We start from the raw sequence: 20,716 nt of genomic DNA, 5'->3' as shown, positions 1-20,716 counted from the left end.
GCAAAAGAGCTAAGTATACCCAGAGCATTGATTGCGAGACTTCGTCTCAGTGTGGAATTATGCCAAAAGCTGATTGTGCATGTCTGATGTTTCCAACTATCTACACCTGCCTTGGCAGTACACAATTGTTATCCACTGTCCGCTATTCAGAAGACCTTGCCGAATGAACTGAACCTGTAAACTAACTCCAACTCTGCGCAGCGAGACTGTCAAACAATCGAAAATGACCTGCGCCAAGACAAGGCTCTCTCTCGCTTTACATGTTCCTTATTTCCAGCCACTTAACCCTGCCCATGGGTCATTGCCATTCTGTCCTTGCGCTGGCCTCTGCTGGTTCGCATATCCGCCAGGTCCATTCGGATACCCTCCTTGGCTAAAGTGACTGTAATCTTGCTGATTGTGACTCGGTGGCGGTCCCGGGGGAGGTGGCGGTGGAACATAACCCTGTGGTAGATTGTTCTGAGGTGTACCACCCCATTGTTGTTGCTGGTTTGGAGGGGGTTGACCCCATGGCTGATGCTGCTGATGCTGTGCAGGTGGCGGGGAGAAGAATTGTTGATGTGCCGGTGGGGAGACCGGGTTGTATTGGTTGTGAACCGCGGGATTGTAAGCCGAGGAGCCCTGAGAGTTCTGGGACTGATGTGTAGGGTATTGTTGTTGGTAGCTCTCTCGACGCGGAGGTGGTTGCTGGTTGTAGCCGTTCGACGGTTGACCATAGGACTGCTGTGGCGACATGTATTGCTGCCCTGGGCCTGTGGTCATCGGGTAGCGCGGTGTGACTGGTGGTGAAGCCGCGGGGTTATAAGCAGGATGGCCAGCCCCCGAACTTGATGGGTAGCCCGGTGTAGAAGACAGTGGTGGTGGTATGCTCTTCTTGCGACCTCCACCTTGTGATACCGGCGAACCCGAAGGCTCCAAGGACATTCTCTCCATAAGGTCTTTCATCCGTTGTTGTTCCTGGTCTGCACCCTGTGTCTTGTTTCGCTCTTCAATCTTCGACAGTAGCTGTCCGCCTTCACTCCGCCTGTTGTTAACGAACGTCTCAACATTCTTCTGCAGACTTAGCACGGTGTCTTTCATCTCCGTGTAGAAGCTTTGGGCGCGCATTAAGCCAGCGACGAGGTCATTGAAACTTTGATACACTCTGCGATACTTCGTCATAACTGTGTTTCGCTGCCGCGAGAAGGCTTCGTATTTGCTCTGCTCAGATCGCACACGCTTGTCTTTCAGCAGATCGGAGTAAGTCCGGGTCAGCTCTTTCAGGAACGAAGCTTGTTTATGATTGGCTTGCAGTATACGATTTTGATGTGGTCTGAACTTCTCCAGCTCAGCTTTGAACAATTGCGACTCCTGATTCGCAATGGCTTTTTTGTTGAGGATGAGTACGTTAGAGATGTCGTCAGAGTGAACCTGTTTCAGTCAGTATACGTTATGAGGGGAAGTCGACGGCCATGTACCTTGTCTTTGAGATCCTTCAGTATCTGCGTCCTCTCCTTCTTTACAAGATTCAGCTTCCGTAGGATATCCTCGACGGCTGCTATTTGATCGGTGACTGACGGACCCTCGTCAATGTCATCATCGATAAGGTTGCCTTCCATTGGCCTAGGGCTTTTGCCCTTGCTTGCGCCTGCCTTGACCATAGCCCGGGAATATAACACATCGGCTTCATCTGTCTCACCAGCTGAACGCATCTCGTCAAAGTCGGCCTCACATTGCCTAAACGTGTTGTATAGCTGTGCGTCGCTGGTGCTCGCCTCTTGAACTGCCCCTCGATAGTTTCTGATATCGTTTCGTAATGTCGAGGTTAACCGCGAGCTAGGTTGCTGTGTCCACTCGGATCCGTACTTGGACCTCATCTTCTCGCAGACACTCTCTTCCATGTCTAATTGCTTCATACTGGCATCAAGAGAGTTCATTATCTCGGTCTTGTCCCTTTCCAGTTGTTCGAACGCAGGGCCAAATGATTGATGCCCAGCGAGCTCTTCGCACCACTTTCGAAAGTCGTTATCCACCATCATATCTTGGTCCATACCTCCTCGCAGCACATTGAGACTGTCAGGTAGCTTGAGATAGTCGAGACTAGCGGCCATCTCGTCGTTGGCGACCTCGACACGCTCGCTCTCAGCCCGTATAAGCTTGGCCTTCTCTTCGTCGTACAGACTAGCCGATTCAGTGACGGCTAGAGGTACAATCTTTTGAAAGATATCTGGCCCGATGATTCTCTGAATGTCCTGACCCTGGTATAACTCGCTGACGGGTATCGCCTTGGCCGCAGGCATCTTGGGCACTGGTGTCAAGGCCGCTTCATTCGGAATGCCTTGGTGATAGATGAAGTCGTTGTCTTTGCCAAACTCTAGCAGCTTTTCCTGAACGTTGGTTAGGTGTTTCTTCGTCATCTCTGCGAGTATGCCTCCAGTCTCTGAAGTTAGGTTCGAGTTGGCTGGCGCGTTGTTGGGGAAGCTGTGGGCTGCTCGATTGGCGTCTTTGGCATGCGCTTCGGCGACTTGTAGCCTGCAGATGGCTGCGCCGTGAATGTTGGCGTCATCGTCAGCCAGAGCTTGATAGTACTGGGCTAGCGAAGCCATGTGGTGCGATTTGATCTGCGCGACCGTTAGTTTTGATAGCAAATAATGCTGTGATATTCTCACCTGGCAAACCAATAGCCAGACCTTTTCGAACACAGCGTTTGTAACGTTTTCCTGCGCCCCTTCGGTTGCCTGTGTGTACAGAAAAGCGGCCTGACTGGCAAGTTTTGCCAGCAAGCCGACCTTCTTGCCGTCCGCAATCTGCTTCTCCAGAAAGACTTCTTGCGCCTGTGCCAGCATGATGGCGATCAAAGTCTTGACAGTCTCGCGACTGAGATCGGTCGAGGGGGCGTGCAGGAAGTTCTCGTTGATGTAGGTGAACATGCCGGCGGAGGCCTGGAACGAATGGTACGAGGTTTTGAGCCCAACATCTTCGTGGCGGTTCTGGTGGGCGGCGTGGCAAGATAGGACGGCTGAGATGTTGAAGATGATGCTGGCCTTTTCGTATGCGAGGGAGTACTGAGAGGTTGGTTTGTGTGTAAAGGCGTCGAACCTGACGCTGGTTAGTCTTGGGCGTACTCTTGCCTAATCCGTCTGCTTCTCCGGTGCTCCTTCCCGTTTGCCAACGTACCATGTGAAACTTATTTTGATGTGGTTCTCATCCACCGGAAACCTCAGGTCGAGCAGTTCCAGCTGCCCGTAGTATCTGTAGAGCAGATCCCGGCCTGCTGCACTGTCCTTGCCAGCGCCTCTCATATCCTGACGCAAGCGATTCAGCGTGCCACACTCCTCCGAGTAGCGCTCTGGGTCGTCGCCATACGTGGCGCGTATGTACTGCTTCAGCGGGGCTATCCAGTCGATCTCGCTGGTCTGCTTCATGGGCACCGAGATCATGGGTATCTGCGTCGTCATGGTGGGCGAAGGGTGCGCTGGGGAGGCCGCCGCTGGGCGCGCTTTCTGTAGAGGTATCGCCGCGAGGGGAGGCTCTTGGGCTCGCGGGTGTGGTGATCGGCGACAATGGCGTAGGCGACAACGTGGGAAGTGGGCTGTCGTGGGCCTCGGATGGCGCGCTAGAACAGTAGCTGCAAATGCGCGTGTCTAGTACTCTGGGATGGATATGTCGATGCTTTGCTCGCGAAGTAGCAGAGCATTCACGCAGCGGATGACGTCGCGAGAGTGTACATGCACAGCGGGACGATGCGTTGGTCGGGTAGCTCGTTCACGTAGTCAATCGTTGGCGGGTGAGCAGCCGCATGGGGCACGATCTAGTCAATCCGAGTCCTGGGAACGATTGTGATGCGGCACAGCGAAAGCTTAAATGCCCAGGTGGTAACAATGCAGACGATGTTTGGTGTCGTCGGTGAGCTCGGAGGGTGCGAGTGATGTTGGTGGGGAAGACGCAGGCACATGCATAAGCAACACCAGAGCCGCGACTTCCTCATCCACGCTCGCCTATCACACCTCCAGCACGCCACGCGAGCCAGACCGCTATCGATGTGTGACTCTTCAAGCTCGTCACACCGTCGCGGAAATTCAGCGAGACGTTCAAGCCGACCCCAGCTGTGCGGCTCGCGCCGGCCAATGACCATGCAAGGAGGCCGAGAGTCTCGCCTTGGTTACGCGCCCGCGATATTGGGTAGGAGAAGCTAGCGAGTGCCTCAATTCGCAAACATCTTGGGCTTCTTTTCGTGCGTCATAAACAGCGTGATATTCTACAAGCCTGAGTCGAGAGGCCAAATACAAATACTTCTATACATCATGCTCAACCAGTCTCCATATGCGCCTTGAATGCTCTCAATCGTCTTGCTGCAAACATGATAACATGAGTCGCATGAGTCGTCCCGTACGCCCGCCTTATTATACAACGTGTCCTCATATCATGAACGTAGGCTCAGCCAGATCCTCGCTTCTTCTCGTCTTCTTCCGCCTTACGCCTTTCCTCTGGGTCCAGGTGCTTATGTTGCCCAGTCAGGTTATGCCATGCGCTCTTCAAAAAGCCCTCATTCGAGTGATCGTTCCCAACACTGTTGCCATGTTGCTCCTTCATCTTTCCAGGGTTGATGACGCGTTGCGCGTTGTTGTCTCCCATCTCGTCTGCCAGCATCTCGAGAATGGTCCGCTGGTTGACGCTGAGATACTTCGGCATGTTGACCTTGAACTCAACGCGCAAATCGCCCTTGGCGCCTCGTCGGCCGGAGAGTACCTTCATGCCCATGCCAGACAAGGTGACGCGGTCACCAGTTCCAGATCCAGTGGGGACCTTGACCTTGACTTCGCCTTCGAGGGTGGGAACCCTGATCTCTCCTCCCAGTACAGCAGTTGTGAAGGGGATGGTGGCTGTATGAAGAATGTCCGAACCATTGCGCTTGAACTTCGAGTCAGCTGCTACGCGAATGAGGACGTAAAGATCTCCTCTCTGGCCGCGGATGGTGCCAGAAGACATGGCATGGCCCGTGAGTGGTGCGTCTCCCTCGCCGTTAACGCGCAACCGCATACCGTCTTCTACACCACCAGGGATGTCAATGGTGATGGTCTTGCGCTCCTTGACTGCTCCATCGCCGCCACAAGTGCCACAAGACGAGCCCCGGGGTATCGCAAATCCAGATCCACCGCAGGATGAGCAAGTTGCGCTCATATGGAAGCCGCCCATGCTCGTTACCCTCTGTCCAGTACCCCCACAGCTCTTACACTCTGCTCTCTTGGCACCCTGCTTCAAGCCACTGCCACTACATGTCCCGCACTCTGCCATGGGGGTAATGTGTATGTCCTTCTTGACACCCTTGGCCGCGTCCAAGAACGAGATGTTTGTCTGTACTTCGATGTTGTCGCCAACCATGATCTCTTCTTCAAACGGATTCCTTCTCCCGCCTCCGCCTCTTCCTCGTCGTCCACCTGTGAAAGCTCCGAACAGATCTTCGAAATTAATGTCCTGGAATCCGCCCGCACCCTGGGCGCCGCCGAAGCCGCCAAACCCACCGAAGCCTCCTCCTCCGAACGGGTTTCCTCCCGGGCCTCCAGCGCTAGCCCCAGGGTTGAAGCCGCCATTCGCATCGAAAGCACCGGCGCCATAGGAGTCAAAGGCCTTCTTCTTTTCGGCGTCTGAGAGGATTTCGTATGCGGATTGTGCGGCGGCAAACTTCTCTTTCGCACCGGCGTCTTTGTTCGTATCGGGGTGGTACTTCTTGGCCATACCATAGTAGGCCTTCTTTATGTCCGCGGCGGATGCGTTCTTACCGACTCCGAGGGTTTGATACGGGTCGGCCATGGCGAAGGACGGGGGAGAGGCGTGGAAGAACTGTGCATGCTGTGTTAGTAACTCAACTCGGAACAACGGGAAACCAGATGCTACGTACTCGTATTGACTGCGCATTGTGCGGTTGTTGCCTCTGTGCGATTGACGGTCTCCGCGATTGTGTTTGCGAGGCCTGCGTCGCTATACATCGTCGTTGACATTTGGCGAAGGACCTCGAGCCGGCGATGCGCACGGGAGCCACCGCCTTGAGCGGCATGGGACCAGCGAAGCTCATCCTGAAACGGTGCGGAGGTGAGTAATGACTGTCTTGATACTGCTTTTCGCTATGGGCTTCGACCTGTGGTGTATAATCCGACAATCGACAACTTTTTGCGGGCACGGGCCGGTGACGCAAGTTCATTGGCTGCCCTCGGCAAAGAGCGCGTCGAAGCTTCGAGAGTTTACTATGACGCGACTACGGTTTAGCAAAGCGCCCGCATAGATAAACGAACGGATGTATTTATTCTGGCTGATGCTTGCATATCCTGACACTAGCTCTGCCATTTGCCCTTGTTCGCCATGCGGAACGCACATGACAGGCAGACATGCTATGGACTCGACGCACCGAGGCGCATCCGCTACACCCAGTCCGATTCCTGGTATTATCAAATGCTCATTGCCGATCATCCTTTATCTCTGTATGTTCCATGCTCGGGGTCGTTTGTGGACATCAGACCGACCCACGCGGTCAAACCAAGCCGTGATGCGTAACCCTTCCCTGTTCATTAATGCCCAGTATCCCAAACTCCTGTTCAATGCTTGCATGTCGTGTGTAAAAAAAAGTGGTGGCTATCGTGCCAAAGAGGGGTATCGTCGAAGAAAGTCGGAAATGCAGCGATGTATAGGCGCGAGTGACCCAGTCACTTCCTTTGGGGTGCGAAGCGCACGCGGAACTCCTTGTCTGTGTTATGAATTAGCCTAGTCACGGTATCGGAGTATGCTCGCAATGCGTACCCTGGTGTTTCGACTTGTAGAGCCAGTCGACAATCACGTCGCTCTCTGTCACAGCCTGGGAGTTGAAGCTTTTCTTGACCGCCATACCCAGCTGGTCCTTCTGAACACGTCGTTTGCCCTTTGGTCGCGCCATGGTGGGAGACATGCGCCCAATGCCCTGGCTCAATACGACGTGGCTGAGCGGGTTCTTGAAGCTTGACGGGCAATCGAGTCGGTAGGCTCTACGGTAGCCCTGGAGAACGGAGGGGTCTTGCGATGACCATTTGATCTGTTGCGACGAGGGCGTGTTAGCAATGGAAGGCGCAGGCGTGTGAGGGGGAAAGAGTGAGGGCGCGACGAACGTTTCCTGACGAACTGAGATCGGTCGACGTCTGGCCACTGTTGGTAGAGGCATTGTCCACTTCCTTCAGGCTGCTGCCGTTTAGGGCGCCGGCACCACCGTTGCGACGACCGCCCCGCGCGTTCGAGCCCTGGAGGTTCTGTAGTTTGTCCTTGAGCGACGTGTGCGCCTCGTCGTGGGCTTGGGTGCGTTTGGGCGGCATGCTGGAGGACCAATGGCGGGTTTTGACAGAGAAGGAACGGTGCTGGCGCTTGCTCTGAAGGTAGATGGGCCTGTCCGTGTTTGGCCAAAGTCAGCATGCAGTGGTCGAGTGCTGGTCGCCAGCGAGATGGAGAGCAAAATGACGGCCAAGGCCCAAGCGCGCAATGACGTTGGCGCGCTTCTCGGTCAGGGTCCTCCTTTCCCTTCCCCTGCATTAGGCCATCTACCGCGAGCTCCTCCCAATCTCGACGAGATGTTCGTCCCATGATACTTCGTCTTTGAACAAGACTGTCGCTCTATCCCCCGAGGGAATTGTTAAGCATGCCTGGTGCCGTCGCCTGCCTCACGCTGTGTCGCGTATGTCGCGTGTCGCTCCGCGGCTTCCCCTCACCATCCCGGTCACGCGCGTAGTGCACCCCGAGTCGGAACCAGCTACTTGTCCATGTGCGCCGACCCACGACTCGCAGATACAACTCGATGCTGCACATAGGCCTATTGATGCCTGAGTCTGCGCCTGATATGAAGAGAGCGGACTTCGGGCGGTGATCCCACAGTTGACCTCGCAGCTGCGCGTTTCTGGCGCGCCCCATCGACTTCAACATCTAGCAGCACTTCGGCGGAAAGTAAGACTTGTAGTCATTGGGCCTTTGGACGCGCATCTCTGCAGCGTAGTCGTCGACCTCGTGAGCGCGGGGTACCAAGAGCCAGACTGGAACCACGATAAGCGAAGGGCCACAGAACCAGGAAATTTTGCCGACGTCGTTGCGAGTGGATGCCAGAGCATGGGGAAAGAGAAGATGTTGACGGAGTCGGGAAGAGCTCGGAAGCGAGGTACCCGCCTCTCACGATTAGCTCAATTCGATACCCAACGGGGACCAATGCGTAGGTATTAGACTTGAGATAAATCCGTGTTAATTCTGAGCACAGTCGAGGCGCGAAGCTAGTGCTATAGTCTGACTGTAAGGATAGGTAGATGATACGTGCTTGACAAGCATCAAACTCCTAGAGAGCCCAGTAACGCCCACATCGACTCTGGGCCTGGATAGAACCTGCGATAAACTTTCACTTGAGTGCAAAGCAGCAACCACATTCTCGGTAAGGCGTGGCATGCCTAGTGCCCAGCGACATCCCACCAGCGCCGTGAGGAATGTGTATAGTGCCAAACACTTCCCAAGATCTTGCGTAATCAACGCAATGGCACAAAGCTTGAATGTCCTACCGGTATCTTCGATGGGATGAACTTCACCTCATTCTCGTCTGCAGACACCACCACCCCGGCATCACCGCAACCTCATCTCTTTTACCTGAGATAGCATAGAGCTGCCGCTATGCCACCGCCTCTGTTTCCCAGATCCACGACTCTCATCTGTGGCCTATATAAAGAAGTCTTCTGAGGTTTCCAACCGTCCCTCCTCCATTCCTTTCTATATTATATGTCCCCAGCATATAACTTCCAGCACGTCTCACTTGATCACACCATCTCACAACGATAGCACATCGGTTTACGGTAAGACTTTGAGCCTCTTACTCTTAGATCCACCTCAAGCTGACAATTTCCTGCAGTCTCAACAACTCCGAGTACCCCAGAGCTACAAGTCATCCTGGTTGGAGAAGTCTAGTACTTTCGCAGTACAATGTCTAATCGCGATCCAGTCCTTCACGGCCAACACTCGCAGCGGTTCCGTAACATCAGCTACACGATGAATCCCGCGGCCAACAACTTCGCCCCAACCGGTTCTTGGCACGGCGCGCCCAGCCAGGTGAGCACCCCTTCTTCTCCATACTTGGAGGCAAGGACTCTCAACCTGGAAGAGGGGCATGCAAAGATACGCGCAGACATCGACACTCTCCAAGAGTTGTACCATGGCCTCTCATTGTCCGTCGACAAGCTCAAGAAGGGCGGTTGGCCAGTACATGTTGGCCCATTCCAAGAGGTGGATGTACAGAAATCACACCAAAGCGCCGTAGAGTTCGGGATCGAGCTGGAGAAACTTAAGGAAGAGGTTCAGGGATCTGTAAAAGGTGGTGCTGACGTACAAAAGGTGAACAGCAGTACACCTCCCCATCTCAGGACTTCCAGCGACACCAGCAGCGGTACAGTCAAGACATCTCTGCCTCCGCATTTGCGAGGTAAAAAGCTCGAGTCTACCAATGGCCAAGTGTGAGTGTATCCTTAGATGCATGGACGAGTTTTGGAGTTACTTGAAGCTGACGAGGACAAAGTACCCGCACCACCAACACCCATCAAGTCGATGTCGTCTCCAAGCAGATCCCCACATCTGCTTTAAGCCCACCTGCTTCACCAATAATTGCCGTCCAAGATCCCGCCCTGTCCATCGAAGGCGTTTCTCTGGATGCAGCGTGGAAGCCTTACCATCTTACAATCCTGCCCGCGTTCTCCGGTCAACTTTCCACAGGCAACGCCACCGTCACGTTCCATCCTGACTTCCTCGCCAACACTTTGGGTGGAGCTTCCTGGTCACCTGGCCTGCGTTTCGTCTCAGGCAAGGGTCCATGCATGCTGAAGAATCGTACATACTACCAGCTCGATCCGAAGAATGAACCTTACCTGCCCAAGGCGCCTGGCGACCACGGTGCAAAGCTCACTGCCTTCTTCAACAAGGCCCCAGAAGAAGAATACGGCGATCTACTTGACGAAGACTCCAACTCGTACGAGGATGTGCCCATGTTCGTTCTCGTCGGAAAGCGCTATATGTACTACGGCAATTATTCGCAGACACGCTGGTCGGATAAGCTGGACTATGACACCATGACGGCTAGAGTACCTCAATACGTCAAGGAGTACTGGGCTGAAGAGCTCACCTCATCGACGCGCGAGAAGTGGGTTACCGAAGAACTCAAGAAGCATTTCTTTCGCAAGCCGGAGTACAGCGGCCGTCTCTTCGCTGCACCGGATCACGAAACCACTGTTGACTCTGAGGAGGAGGTTGTGCTCACAAAGCAACTGACCAAAGACGTGCGCAAGTACGTTGAAGAACTTCGTGAGTGGGAGCGTGAGGCCAACATGAAGACCGCTATGATCAAGAAGCAGTCTATCCTTGAGGCGTTCGACGCGGTAAGTCATGTTGAATTGTATGAGTAGTTCAAAGCTGATCGATTGCAGTCTGATATGGATGAGGCTCCTGCACTTCGTCTCTGGTGGGAATACCTTGAGTGCGTTGACTGGAGGAAGGACTTCTACGAGCTCCTTGTCACGCTCCAAGAGCGTAACGCTAAAGGCTACTTACAGTAGTTCGATCTCGCGCATGCCTGGTTCAAAAGACGAGGTCTATGGGGAATGAGCACCTGGTTGGGAATTCGCAATCTGCAGCAGCTCCGAGTCTGGCTGATGATATCACACATCTCTTCGGCATCTTGCGAAAAAGTATTTATGTTGCCGTGCATCTACTGGCTACCGGGGAAGTGGGAAAGGCAAGGTCTGTGTACCTCTAACCTCGAGCTCCCGTGCCCTTTGTCATTCTGGTTTTTGTCTTGCATTTTTGGCTGTCGAGCACATGTGAGTGGCTCGGAACACACGATCACGGGTGCAGGAATTAGGTATTGCGTAAAAGTATTCTCTCTATCATCAATTTCTTCTCACACTTTGGTCCACGACTTTGTTAATACGTAGACAGCGACTGACAATCCAGCTTCAGCACTGGCGGGGCAACAGCTGTGATACATCTAGGCGCTTGCCATGTGCTTGAGCAACCCTTTCGGACCTGGCGCTCGGATCAGATTTCATCTATCCATCCTGACGTCAATATTTAGTATAGCGTCCCGCGGGATGCGAATGCTTATCTGACGGTGGGCATCAATGCATCACGCTATTGAACACTCTATCGTCTTGTCAGGCGACCAGATTAGGTCCACAATCCTTCCCTCACTCCGATCTGGCCTTTCGTCTGCTCCTACCAGCGGAGTAGACGACACATGCTGTTGGGAAATCATGCCCACTGTTCACAGTTCCTGTTCCGCCAAACCAGCTGGTCCAGCCTGGAGCTGACACGCTATACATATGGCTAAGGCCCTCGACCAGGTTTTCGTTCGGCTCAGCGTATTCGATGGGTCCATATTGACCGGGCGCTCCGTACATCTCACGATTCATTTGAATCATCACATACAGCAGACCCTACCGTGACCTGTTGTATTCTGACCACCCATGCATAAGCGAGGTATGCTCTTCTCTCCAGCCAGCGTCTCTTCAAATCAGTACCGTATACTAATACTTTCACACCCAGGTCTTTGCTACACTTTGCGCGTGCAGCCCATTTTCACAACCCTTGTGATGTTGTCGCTAACGAACCCGATGAGATACTCAAGCTCTGAGCTTCATATCTTATGGTCGAACAAGCAGCGGCCATGTGTGATCAAGATCATCCTAAATTATAGATGACCCACACCTCATATACCAAGCATTCAAGTCATGGGTACACGCTACCGTTTTCCCCGCGAAATGTGACCTCCGGCTATTTACATCCCTGCGCACTTCATCTATGCATTCCCCAACGGCTGTCTGCTCCGTTGAGACTACCACAAAAGTCGAGCGTGCTTCTTCGCGCCATTGGCCCATTGATCGGATTATGCAGTATTGCCCAGATCTGGCCCGGTCGCACAAACTCCTCCAGAGGTCGAGATGCCATGCGGCTGTGACGGACCAAGCATATGGACTAGTATCACACATCAATCTACGGTACGCGTGGAGATTTGCGTCGTAGAGGCAACACAATACCCGGTTTTCTCACGCGATACGCGCCGGTGTGGCTTACGGGGGCAAACGGAAAGTATATGAGAAGGTGCACTCTCTGCTTGTACCACCGCCCATCTTTGCGCATCGACTTGTTATCTAATATCGGTCCCTCTAGTTTGCTCTACAACATAATGAAGTTCTACACGGCATTGACGGCGGTTGCTTCCTTGGTTGCAACTGCGACCGCTCATGGAGGAGTCGATCAGTATATTGTAGGAGACACAACCTACCAAGGGTACATCACCTTCTCACACGCACTCTTCCCATGTACTGACAATTCCAAGATGGTCACCGTACAACTCAGCTTCAGGTCAAAAGTCCATTCAGCGACAGTACTCGACTTACGACCCCATGTACATCAAAGATCTCTCAGTACGACCCTACAAAAGCGTACATCAACCAAAAGCTCACTTATTCTAGACAGTCAACATCCGCTGCAACAATAACGGCGCTCTCGGTACAGGCATGACTGGCACCATTGCCGCTGGTGCCAAATTGAAGACACACTGGAAGCAATGGACTCACAGGCCGACTTCTCTTCTTGTATACATGGCCAAATGTCCGGGATCTTGTGACGGCTTCGATGGAGCTGGTAAAGTGTGGTGTAAGTACACATCCCTTAAGTGGACTACATCTCTAACAGGACCGCGATGTAGTTAAGATATATGAGCAAGGCCTCATATCCGGGACTGAAAACTCCGGCATCTGGGGTAAGTTGTGAGGGTACGAAGTGCATGTGAGACAAACACTGACTTCGTACCTCTACCTCTGCAGCAGGTGATGCCATCCTCGACACTCTCTATGCCACAGTCACTATCCCGGCTACACTTGCAGCAGGTGACTACTTGATCCGTCATGAGCTCATCGCTGTACATCAGGCGAACAACCCGCAATGTGAGCCAATTTTTCACATTGCCATACCGATGCTCAAGCTGATACTCTCCAGTCTATCCCGAGTGCGCTCAATTCACCGTGACAGGATCGGGTACAGCCTCTCCTCCCGCATCAGCGCTCGTTTCTTTCCCGGGCGCCTACACTGGAACAGAGCCTGGCATTGCTTTCAACATTGACTCCCCTGAAGCCAAGCAAGCAACCACTTATCCTGTCCCTGGCCCTGCTGTTTGGGATGGAAGCGGTTCTGCGCCCGCGCCGTCTGCTGCACCCACCGCTGCACCCACAGCCACAGCCTCCCCCACTACCATCATGACCAGCGCATCTGCTACGCCCACAGTACCAGCTGCGCCCATATGCGAAGTTGCGAAGTATGGGCAGTGTGGCGGGAAAACCTATAGTGGATGTACAGGCTGTGCGAGTGGGTCGACGTGCAAAGCCAACGGCGATTACTACAGTCAGTGTGTTTAGACTCGGATCGCTCGTGACGGTCACATCAAATAGTAGTTCATGCCTAAGCAGAAACACAGCAGACCTCGGGAATAAGTGATTTCGGTTTTGGCCAGCATGACATCATTAGTGACGATTTAACCCGAAGGGGTATAGCAGTCACAGTCTTGGCAGGGGTTCGTCCCCCTTCCAGATTATGGTTCTCCAATCGTTCAACTCACATCATCCATGTCAAATCCGTTTTCAATACTTCAGAATTTGCTCGTTGATTCAGTCGGATGTCTAGCTACCCAGCGCCAAGACCTTCGCCAGGACATCATCGTCGCTTGATCCGTCTCCCTTGATAGTCGCATATGCTGGCGCAAGCACAGCCTTCTCGATCTCTGTGTATTTTCCGTCGCAGGCAAAGATGAGGTCTCCGTGACGAGACTTGTCTACCATCAAGTAGGCCGCTGCTCGGGCAACGACTGAAGTAGACTGGCAGTTGTGCGAAACCGCATCTAGCAAACCTTTCAAATCGGGCAAGACCTGAGTTGCCGTCCATGAAGGGGCGAGAGTGTTGACGCGAATAGGCAGACCGGCAGCCTTCACCAACAGCGCGAAACTCCTACCAAAGCCTAGAACACCCGCTTTGGCCGTCGCTGAGTCGTGCTGTTAGTGGGAGATTCAAACGTGATCGACGAACTTGTTACTCACAATAATCAACTGCTCGGACGGGATGCAAGCCGGTGCTGGACCCCATGATGACAATAGACCCCCCCTCGGCCTGGCCCTTCAGATAATGGGTAGCGAGTGTCACGGTCCTGACAACACTGTCCAGATTGATGTCCAAGGTGTCATCGTTTGGTTCCTTGGGGTCACCGTTCTCATCGACTTCGAGAGCCAAGTAATTTGCGCGTGGCCCAATTCCAGCATTCGCAAACACAAAGTCAACACGACCGTGCTTTTCTTTCGCGGCCTTGAATAGTTTCGTTAGATCGCTCCAGCGCCTGACGTCGATTTGGACGAAGTGACAGTCAGCCACAGACGCCGGTGGTGCCTGAATATCACCAGTCACAACTAGTGCGCCTAGAGAGAGCAGTAGCTCTGCTGTGGCGAGACCAATACCAGACGACCCACCTACGGCATTGTCAGTGTTCTGGAACCTGAAAGTTGATTGGGCCGAATCAAGGTACCTGTTATGACGGCAACTTTGCCCTGAAAGCCCGTCAGGTCAGAGTCTTGGATTTGGAACGATGTCATGGCGGAGCTAGGTATGGTGAGAGTAAACAGATGGAAGTTTCAGCAAAATACAGAAAGGAAGAGGATAATATGCAGACATAATCGGGGCCCCGGCGCATCAGCTCGAGCTCATGCAAGAGCGCACTGATTTGGAACAGTCATGGGCTGGCATTGTGAGGCTACCCGTGTTCTGGGCCCAGAAACATCATCTCAAACGAAATCTGAGGAGCTGCCGGAGATTTACAAGGAACACAGCGAGCTCGGGAGGGACTTCGTACGGGGCCCGTTTTTTTCATCCGCAGGGAAGGATTCCGCTCGTGGCAAGCCAACCGCGACCTTGAAGCTGCTCAATCAACATCGCAACACACTCGCGCGACTGAGCATCTATCAGTCAAGATACGAAGCGCGATGGTAATCGCCTGAACCAGGTGACCACCTAACTTTGCTGCCGTCTTGGGACGAACATTTTCTAATCAGGCAGTCTGAGCGTGGCGCCGGCCGGTGTTGGAACCGCGTCCATGGGCGGACCAGCTGTAAGACCCACTTAAGCTAGCAACGGCCCGACAGGGGAAGAAAATCACGACACCTGCCACCCATGTACCGGTCACTAGGGGTCACCAACGCCTCGCGGGTACTTCGACGATTTAGATGGATAGCAAGTCTGGTACGCATAAGGCTTCTTTGATGCGGGTAGCTCCTCTTCACGACGCCGCAGCCCAGAGTGGGACCATGCTCCATTGATGCTCGCTTCCACAGGCAAGGTGTCGGAGAAAACGTAAACAATTCGGACCACGCGGCAGTCCTATACACTAAACTATTCCCGAGGGCATCCTCCGCGGGTAGTTGACACATTAGATCCGATCTAGACGAAGCCCTTTACGTCTAGCGCCCGCGACCTTAGGACGTAACACGAGGGCCCTGTTTGCACGGCTCACGATCCACGACATGAGTCGACAGAAAATTGGGGTTCTCCTGTGATACAGTGGTAGAGATGAAACGTCCAATATATGTCATCCGGCGAGCTGCCACCGGTGTCATGTTCGTCATCTGCTTGCTTCATTTCTCGATCTCTGATACGGTTGTCTACATTACGCAAGGAACATGCCGACTGTCGAAGTGGCCAGAGATGGAGTGGCGTTGTTGTACTGCGCAATCATATTGCTCGTGTTGAGTTGGATCGTCTTCTCTATGAGAGTCGGGGTACGGATGTGGAGGAAAGCGTGGGGCATGGATGACTACTTCATGCTCGTCGGAACTGTAAGTACCCAGCACCACCAGCATGGGATAAGCCAACTGATAGTTCGCTGCAGATTCTCTTCTCAGTGACAGCTGCTCTTTGCATCGTCTGTTGTCACTATGGCTCTGGACAGTTCGCACGAGAGCTGCCCACGGTGACAATATCCAAAGGAACAAAGGTACATACTCCCTATCTACGAAATGCTATAGACTCCGCACTCACTGTGTTCAGCTCTTTTACATCGCAGAGTACTTCTACGCAGTCAGCGCCATGTTCGTCAAGATCAGTGTTGCAGTAGCGCTTCTGCGCATCGCTGTTGGTCGTCGCTTCTTCACGTGGGCTTTATGGGCGCTGATTGGTGCTACCATGGTTGCTGCTTTAGTCTTCTGCATAGGAATTGCAAACATCTGTGAGTTGACTTGTTCCACAAGTAGGAAATATCGTCGCTAACGTTTTGCCGGCCATCCGATCAACACGCTATGGGGTGAATCTAATGGCACCTGCAACCTTCAGCTCAATACCAACGTCAGTCTGTTCTACTCGGCCATCGAGATCACTGCGGACTTTAGTCTCTCGATCATGCCGGCTATTCTGCTTTGGAATGTCCAGATGAAGGGAGCTGTGAAAGCTTCAGTTGCTGTCATGCTTGCGCTCGCTTCTTTGTAAGGCCTTGACGATCCCTCATGCTATGATATCAAAAACTGATCCTGACTCAGTGCCTCATGTGCTACCATCGTCCGCCTCAAGTACCTCACACTCTACAGTGACCCTGGCGAGTTCATGTACAGTACGGGCAAAATCGGCTTCTGGTCCTTGACCGAAGTCGGCATTGGCCTCATCGCCGGTTCGCTACCTCCTCTTCGCCCTCTCCTATCCCTGCGCATTAGGGTATCTGCCGGCTCCAATACTCCTGCTGCATCTGGCGGACAAGCATACCAATCTGGAATAAACAATCGGCAGCCCACCTCGCGCTCCCGCGTGATAGCCATGGACACCTTCCAGACCTTGGGCGACAACGACGAGGCCGATAATAGTGATGGAGACTCTCAGAAGAATATCATAAAGGAGACGAAGTTCACAGTAACTTCGGTCATTGCTGGAGGTCCTCGAGACCCGGGGCCTATGGCTTGGGATCGTAAGGAGGGAAGCAACGTCTGAGACTGTTTGCTTATGATGAGAACATAGTGAAATGAGCGCGAGTCTTAGGTAGTGATAGCGAACGCGGTAGACTCATGATATACTTTGTACACTTATCAGAGCCGGCGTGGAAAAGTGCAGGATAGACGTGTGACGGCTGCGGAGAAGGTTCATATCTGAACCACCAGCTAGACCAGAGAGATCTCGGTGTCTTCCAAGCTCATGGGTTGTGTTGATCGTACGTTCTACGTTCGAACGGGAACCGTAGACCTATGTAGTCCGCCCAGATAGTGCACCTCGGCGTAGTTGCTATGTGTGGTTGTGTATTTGCCGCTGGCTCGATAGAGGCATCAGTATTATCCTAGCAACAGGAAAGTTCTGCTCAAACAACAGCTGCAGGCCGATTACTAGACAATATCTCAGGCGTGTGGGGCGTGTAGATAATTTGTCGTTGAGTAAGAAGTCTTGGCAGACGGTCTCTTGTATTACCTAAAGAAGTTAGTAGAAGCGAAGTGAGTGAGTTGTTGGCCGTCGCAAATGATCGTGAAGGTCATAAGAACGCGTGTAGGGCGTCTAGTTTCGGCGATAAGCGTGCTAGCTACGTCAGGCCGCCTCAACCCGAAACCCCACCACTTTGACCTACACGGCAGTCGAAAGCAGTAGCACAATCCCCACGATACATAATGAAGGCCGCCACGATGTCCAGACGCTGCTTGTCAGCTCCACGCAACCTCGTACCCACTCTTCCGCGACACGCCCCAACACCTCGACGACCGTTCTCTACTACACGACCAGCGTCCTCCGAGATGGATACAGCAGCATTTGGCGAACAGCACATTGCAAAGGGCATTGGCCGCCTCACCAACCATGTATTTGAAGATGGAAAGGGCACATTCATCACCACGGACAAGGGCGTCAAGCTGCTTGACATGACGGCCGGCATTGGTGTTGTGAACCTTGGTCACTGCCACCCCAAAGTCAGCGCTGCCGCAGCGGCACAATGCAACAAGATCACACACGCCCAAGTCAACATTGGCTTCAGCTCCGCACAGATCGCTCTTCTTAAAGAGCTGATTCCGATACTTCCCCACGAATCGCTCGATACCGTCTTCTTCTGGAATTCGGGTGCAGAGGCCGTTGAAGCAGCCGTCAAACTTGCCCGTGCCGCGACGAAGAAGCCGAACATCATCGTCATGCAGGGCTCATACCACGGCCGCACGAACGCGACAGCCTCGATGACGCGATCTAAAACTATCTACGGCGAAGGTCATGGACCTCTGATGGGTGGCGTCTTTGCGTCAGCATTTCCATACTACAGCCAGTTTGGCATGTCTCCAGACACACCGAAGGAGCAACTCGTGGGCCAGGCACTGCTTCAATTGAAGCTTACACTGCAGCAGCAGACGTCTCCCGCAGATACCGCAGCTATCATTCTGGAGCCCGTTCTTGGCGAGGGAGGCTATGTCCCGGCACCACCCGAGTTCCTACACGGCGTCAGGCAGATTTGCGACGAGCACAACGTCCTTTTCATCGCTGACGAGGTCCAGTCTGGTATGGGCCGCACGGGACACATGTGGTTCGTGCAGGAGTCTGGCGTACGACCAGACATTCTCATCTTCGCAAAGGGCATTGCGAACGGGTTCCCTCTATCCGGTATTGCGAGCAGTAAGAAGCTTATGGATCTCCAAAAACCAGGATCCATGGGTGGCACATATGCGGGTAACGCAGTCGCATGCGCCGCCGCAACAGCCACAGTCAAAGCATTCCACGAGGAGAAGATCCTGGACAATGTCGCCGCGCGCTCCAAGCAGATCTTCTCGTTCCTCCGTGATCTCAAAGCTTCTGGCACCAAGGCCGGTAACTTGATCGAAGATGTTCGCGGATCGGGTCTCATGGTCGGTGTCCAGTTTGCAAACCCAGAACTGCAACGCGACTCGTCAAATACTGCTGCGCAACATGCTCAGAGCCAGCCACAAATTGCACCCAAGATTGTGCAGGAATGCGTCAAGCGAGACATGCTTCTCCTCAGCACTTCGGTGTTTGACGTGCTGAGGTTTATTCCGCCACTCACCATCAGCGAGGAGGAGTTGAACCAGGCTTGTAACATCTTCAAGGAGTCCCTGGAGGCCGTCGCGAAGGAAATGTAGATGTCTTTGGCTTGGTGATGCGATGCGCGCCATGTCGGGAAACTTGAGATCGTTTTTGCTAGCAGATATATACCCTTTTCCGCGTCTGGATGTGCGACCAATCACAGAACAGTCACTCAATTATTGATGCATCCATTGCTTGAACGATGCGACGGAGCTGCGACCGGATAGAAGTTGGGCAGATCGATCCCGTAAGCCGCCTCGCCTTCGCTGTTCGGAAGGCCGAACACCAATCAGCGGCGTTCGTCTCAGCTGCTGCCAGAAGCGGGCGAACAACCCGCCGACTCGCACAGTCGCGGTGCGCAACACCATGTGTACGAGCAATACTAAGCAGAGCTGGATTTCGCATATGTGAATAGACATGGCAGAACGATGTGTCCATAAAAGATGCAAGAATCACTCAACTCTCAATCGAACACAGTCGCAACCTTCTTCTCTTTCTCCTGACCATACTAAATAACATCCGATTAGCCATCAATGGCTCTCAAAGCAGTCCTCGTCACAGGTGCGACTGGTAAACAAGGTGGTTCAGTCGTTGATGCCTTGCTCAAAGCGAACGCACCCTACGAAATCCTAGCAGTCACCCGGAACGCCCAGTCGTCATCCTCCAAGAAGCTCGAAAAGAAGTCGTCGAGGATCAAACTCATCACTGGAAACCTCGATACAGCCGACGAGATGTTCAAGGCAGCGAGAGAGTCCACCAAGATGCCCATTTGGGGAGTCTTTAGTGTTCAGGTGAGCATGTTTCCAGCAATGATAGTCGAGCTTTGCTGAATCTTCTACAGGCGCTCGGAAAGAATGAGGAGAAGCAAGGAAAGGACCTTGTAGATGCGTCTATCAAGAACGGTGTATCGCACTTCGTCTTCTCTTCCGCGGATCGAGGCGGTGCAAAATCAGACTCGGATCCGACAACCGTCCCCCACTTCATCACGAAACATAATATCGAGCAACACCTCTTCTCCGAATCCAGGAAAGGCAACATGACATATACCGTACTGCGACCTGTGGCATTTTACGAGAATCTGACTCCAGATTTCTTCGGCAAGGTGTTTACAACGAGTTGGGCAATCAAGCTGCCAAAGGAGAAACCTTTACAACTTATCAGTACTAGTGACATTGGGTTCTCCGCCGCTCAAGCGTTCCTCAAACACGATACTCCGGTATACCAAAACAAGGGTATGTCGTTAGCAGGAGAGTCGCTTTCGTTCCAGCAATTCAAGGGAATCTTCGAAAAGCAGACGGGTGAAAAGCTTCCGATGACGTACCGATCTGTCGCCGGGGCGTTGTGCTGGATGTCGAAAGAGCTTGGGTACATGTTCGATTGGTTTCGCGAGAAGGGATTTGGCGCGGATATTGAGGAGTGCAAGAGGATGAATCCGGAGATGAAGGGGTACGAGACTTGGCTTGGAACGGAGAGTTCGTGGAGGAAAGGCTGAAGGACAATGAATGTAGGCGTGGGATGGCAAACTTGACTTAGCCAAATACATGATATGTTCTTATTATGAATTGTAGTACATCTCAATCGATCGTAAACATTATCGTAATAATTCGGACAGCCAGCTTAAGAAGCA

General features: G+C 53.1%; 9 protein-coding genes across 9 annotated transcripts; 5 read left to right on the top strand and 4 right to left on the bottom strand.

The window, feature by feature from the left end:
- Positions 1–267: 267 nt before the first annotated feature.
- J4E90_001154 (uncharacterized protein) lies at positions 268–3,437 on the bottom strand (the record flags this gene model as incomplete). The annotated part of the gene is made up of 4 exons (XM_051430745.1): positions 268–1,410; positions 1,458–2,600; positions 2,649–3,078; positions 3,157–3,437. The coding sequence occupies 4 exons, from the start codon at positions 3,435–3,437 to the stop codon at positions 268–270; spliced, it is 2,997 nt and encodes a 998-aa protein (XP_051296232.1).
- Positions 3,438–4,416: 979 nt separating this feature from the next.
- J4E90_001153 (uncharacterized protein) lies at positions 4,417–6,052 on the bottom strand (the record flags this gene model as incomplete). Its single annotated transcript, XM_051430744.1, has 2 exons — positions 4,417–5,820; positions 5,879–6,052. The coding sequence occupies 2 exons, from the start codon at positions 6,050–6,052 to the stop codon at positions 4,417–4,419; spliced, it is 1,578 nt and encodes a 525-aa protein (XP_051296231.1).
- Positions 6,053–6,677: 625 nt separating this feature from the next.
- On the bottom strand, positions 6,678–7,313 carry J4E90_001152 (uncharacterized protein; the record flags this gene model as incomplete). Its single annotated transcript, XM_051430743.1, has 3 exons — positions 6,678–6,718; positions 6,772–7,039; positions 7,113–7,313. The coding sequence occupies 3 exons, from the start codon at positions 7,311–7,313 to the stop codon at positions 6,678–6,680; spliced, it is 510 nt and encodes a 169-aa protein (XP_051296230.1).
- A 1,699-nt stretch (positions 7,314–9,012) lies between these two features.
- On the top strand, positions 9,013–10,565 carry J4E90_001151 (uncharacterized protein; the record flags this gene model as incomplete). The annotated part of the gene is made up of 3 exons (XM_051430742.1): positions 9,013–9,473; positions 9,536–10,388; positions 10,437–10,565. The coding sequence occupies 3 exons, from the start codon at positions 9,013–9,015 to the stop codon at positions 10,563–10,565; spliced, it is 1,443 nt and encodes a 480-aa protein (XP_051296229.1).
- Positions 10,566–12,193: 1,628 nt separating this feature from the next.
- J4E90_001150 (uncharacterized protein) lies at positions 12,194–12,783 on the top strand (the record flags this gene model as incomplete). Its single annotated transcript, XM_051430741.1, has 4 exons — positions 12,194–12,297; positions 12,347–12,434; positions 12,483–12,605; positions 12,706–12,783. The coding sequence occupies 4 exons, from the start codon at positions 12,194–12,196 to the stop codon at positions 12,781–12,783; spliced, it is 393 nt and encodes a 130-aa protein (XP_051296228.1).
- A 902-nt stretch (positions 12,784–13,685) lies between these two features.
- On the bottom strand, positions 13,686–14,645 carry J4E90_001149 (uncharacterized protein; the record flags this gene model as incomplete). The annotated part of the gene is made up of 3 exons (XM_051430740.1): positions 13,686–14,044; positions 14,100–14,522; positions 14,579–14,645. The coding sequence occupies 3 exons, from the start codon at positions 14,643–14,645 to the stop codon at positions 13,686–13,688; spliced, it is 849 nt and encodes a 282-aa protein (XP_051296227.1).
- Positions 14,646–15,725: 1,080 nt separating this feature from the next.
- Positions 15,726–17,019, top strand: J4E90_001148 (uncharacterized protein; the record flags this gene model as incomplete). The annotated part of the gene is made up of 5 exons (XM_051430739.1): positions 15,726–15,881; positions 15,935–16,039; positions 16,093–16,274; positions 16,392–16,523; positions 16,578–17,019. 5 exons carry the CDS (start codon positions 15,726–15,728, stop codon positions 17,017–17,019), a joined length of 1,017 nt encoding a protein of 338 aa, XP_051296226.1.
- Positions 17,020–17,681: 662 nt separating this feature from the next.
- On the top strand, positions 17,682–19,145 carry J4E90_001147 (uncharacterized protein; the record flags this gene model as incomplete). Its single annotated transcript, XM_051430738.1, has 1 exon — positions 17,682–19,145. The coding sequence occupies one exon, from the start codon at positions 17,682–17,684 to the stop codon at positions 19,143–19,145; it is 1,464 nt and encodes a 487-aa protein (XP_051296225.1).
- Positions 19,146–19,622: 477 nt separating this feature from the next.
- J4E90_001146 (uncharacterized protein) lies at positions 19,623–20,581 on the top strand (the record flags this gene model as incomplete). The annotated part of the gene is made up of 2 exons (XM_051430737.1): positions 19,623–19,880; positions 19,931–20,581. 2 exons carry the CDS (start codon positions 19,623–19,625, stop codon positions 20,579–20,581), a joined length of 909 nt encoding a protein of 302 aa, XP_051296224.1.
- Between the last annotated feature and the right edge of the window lie 135 nt (positions 20,582–20,716).

This window comes from Alternaria incomplexa, assembly GCF_024043165.1.
Source record: "Alternaria incomplexa strain BMP 0042 chromosome Unknown scaffold_1, whole genome shotgun sequence".
In the NCBI taxonomy this organism is placed as follows: domain Eukaryota; kingdom Fungi; phylum Ascomycota; class Dothideomycetes; order Pleosporales; family Pleosporaceae; genus Alternaria; species Alternaria incomplexa.
Note: the sequence above shows the minus strand (reverse complement) of the source record. Positions and strands in the feature narration are given on the sequence as shown.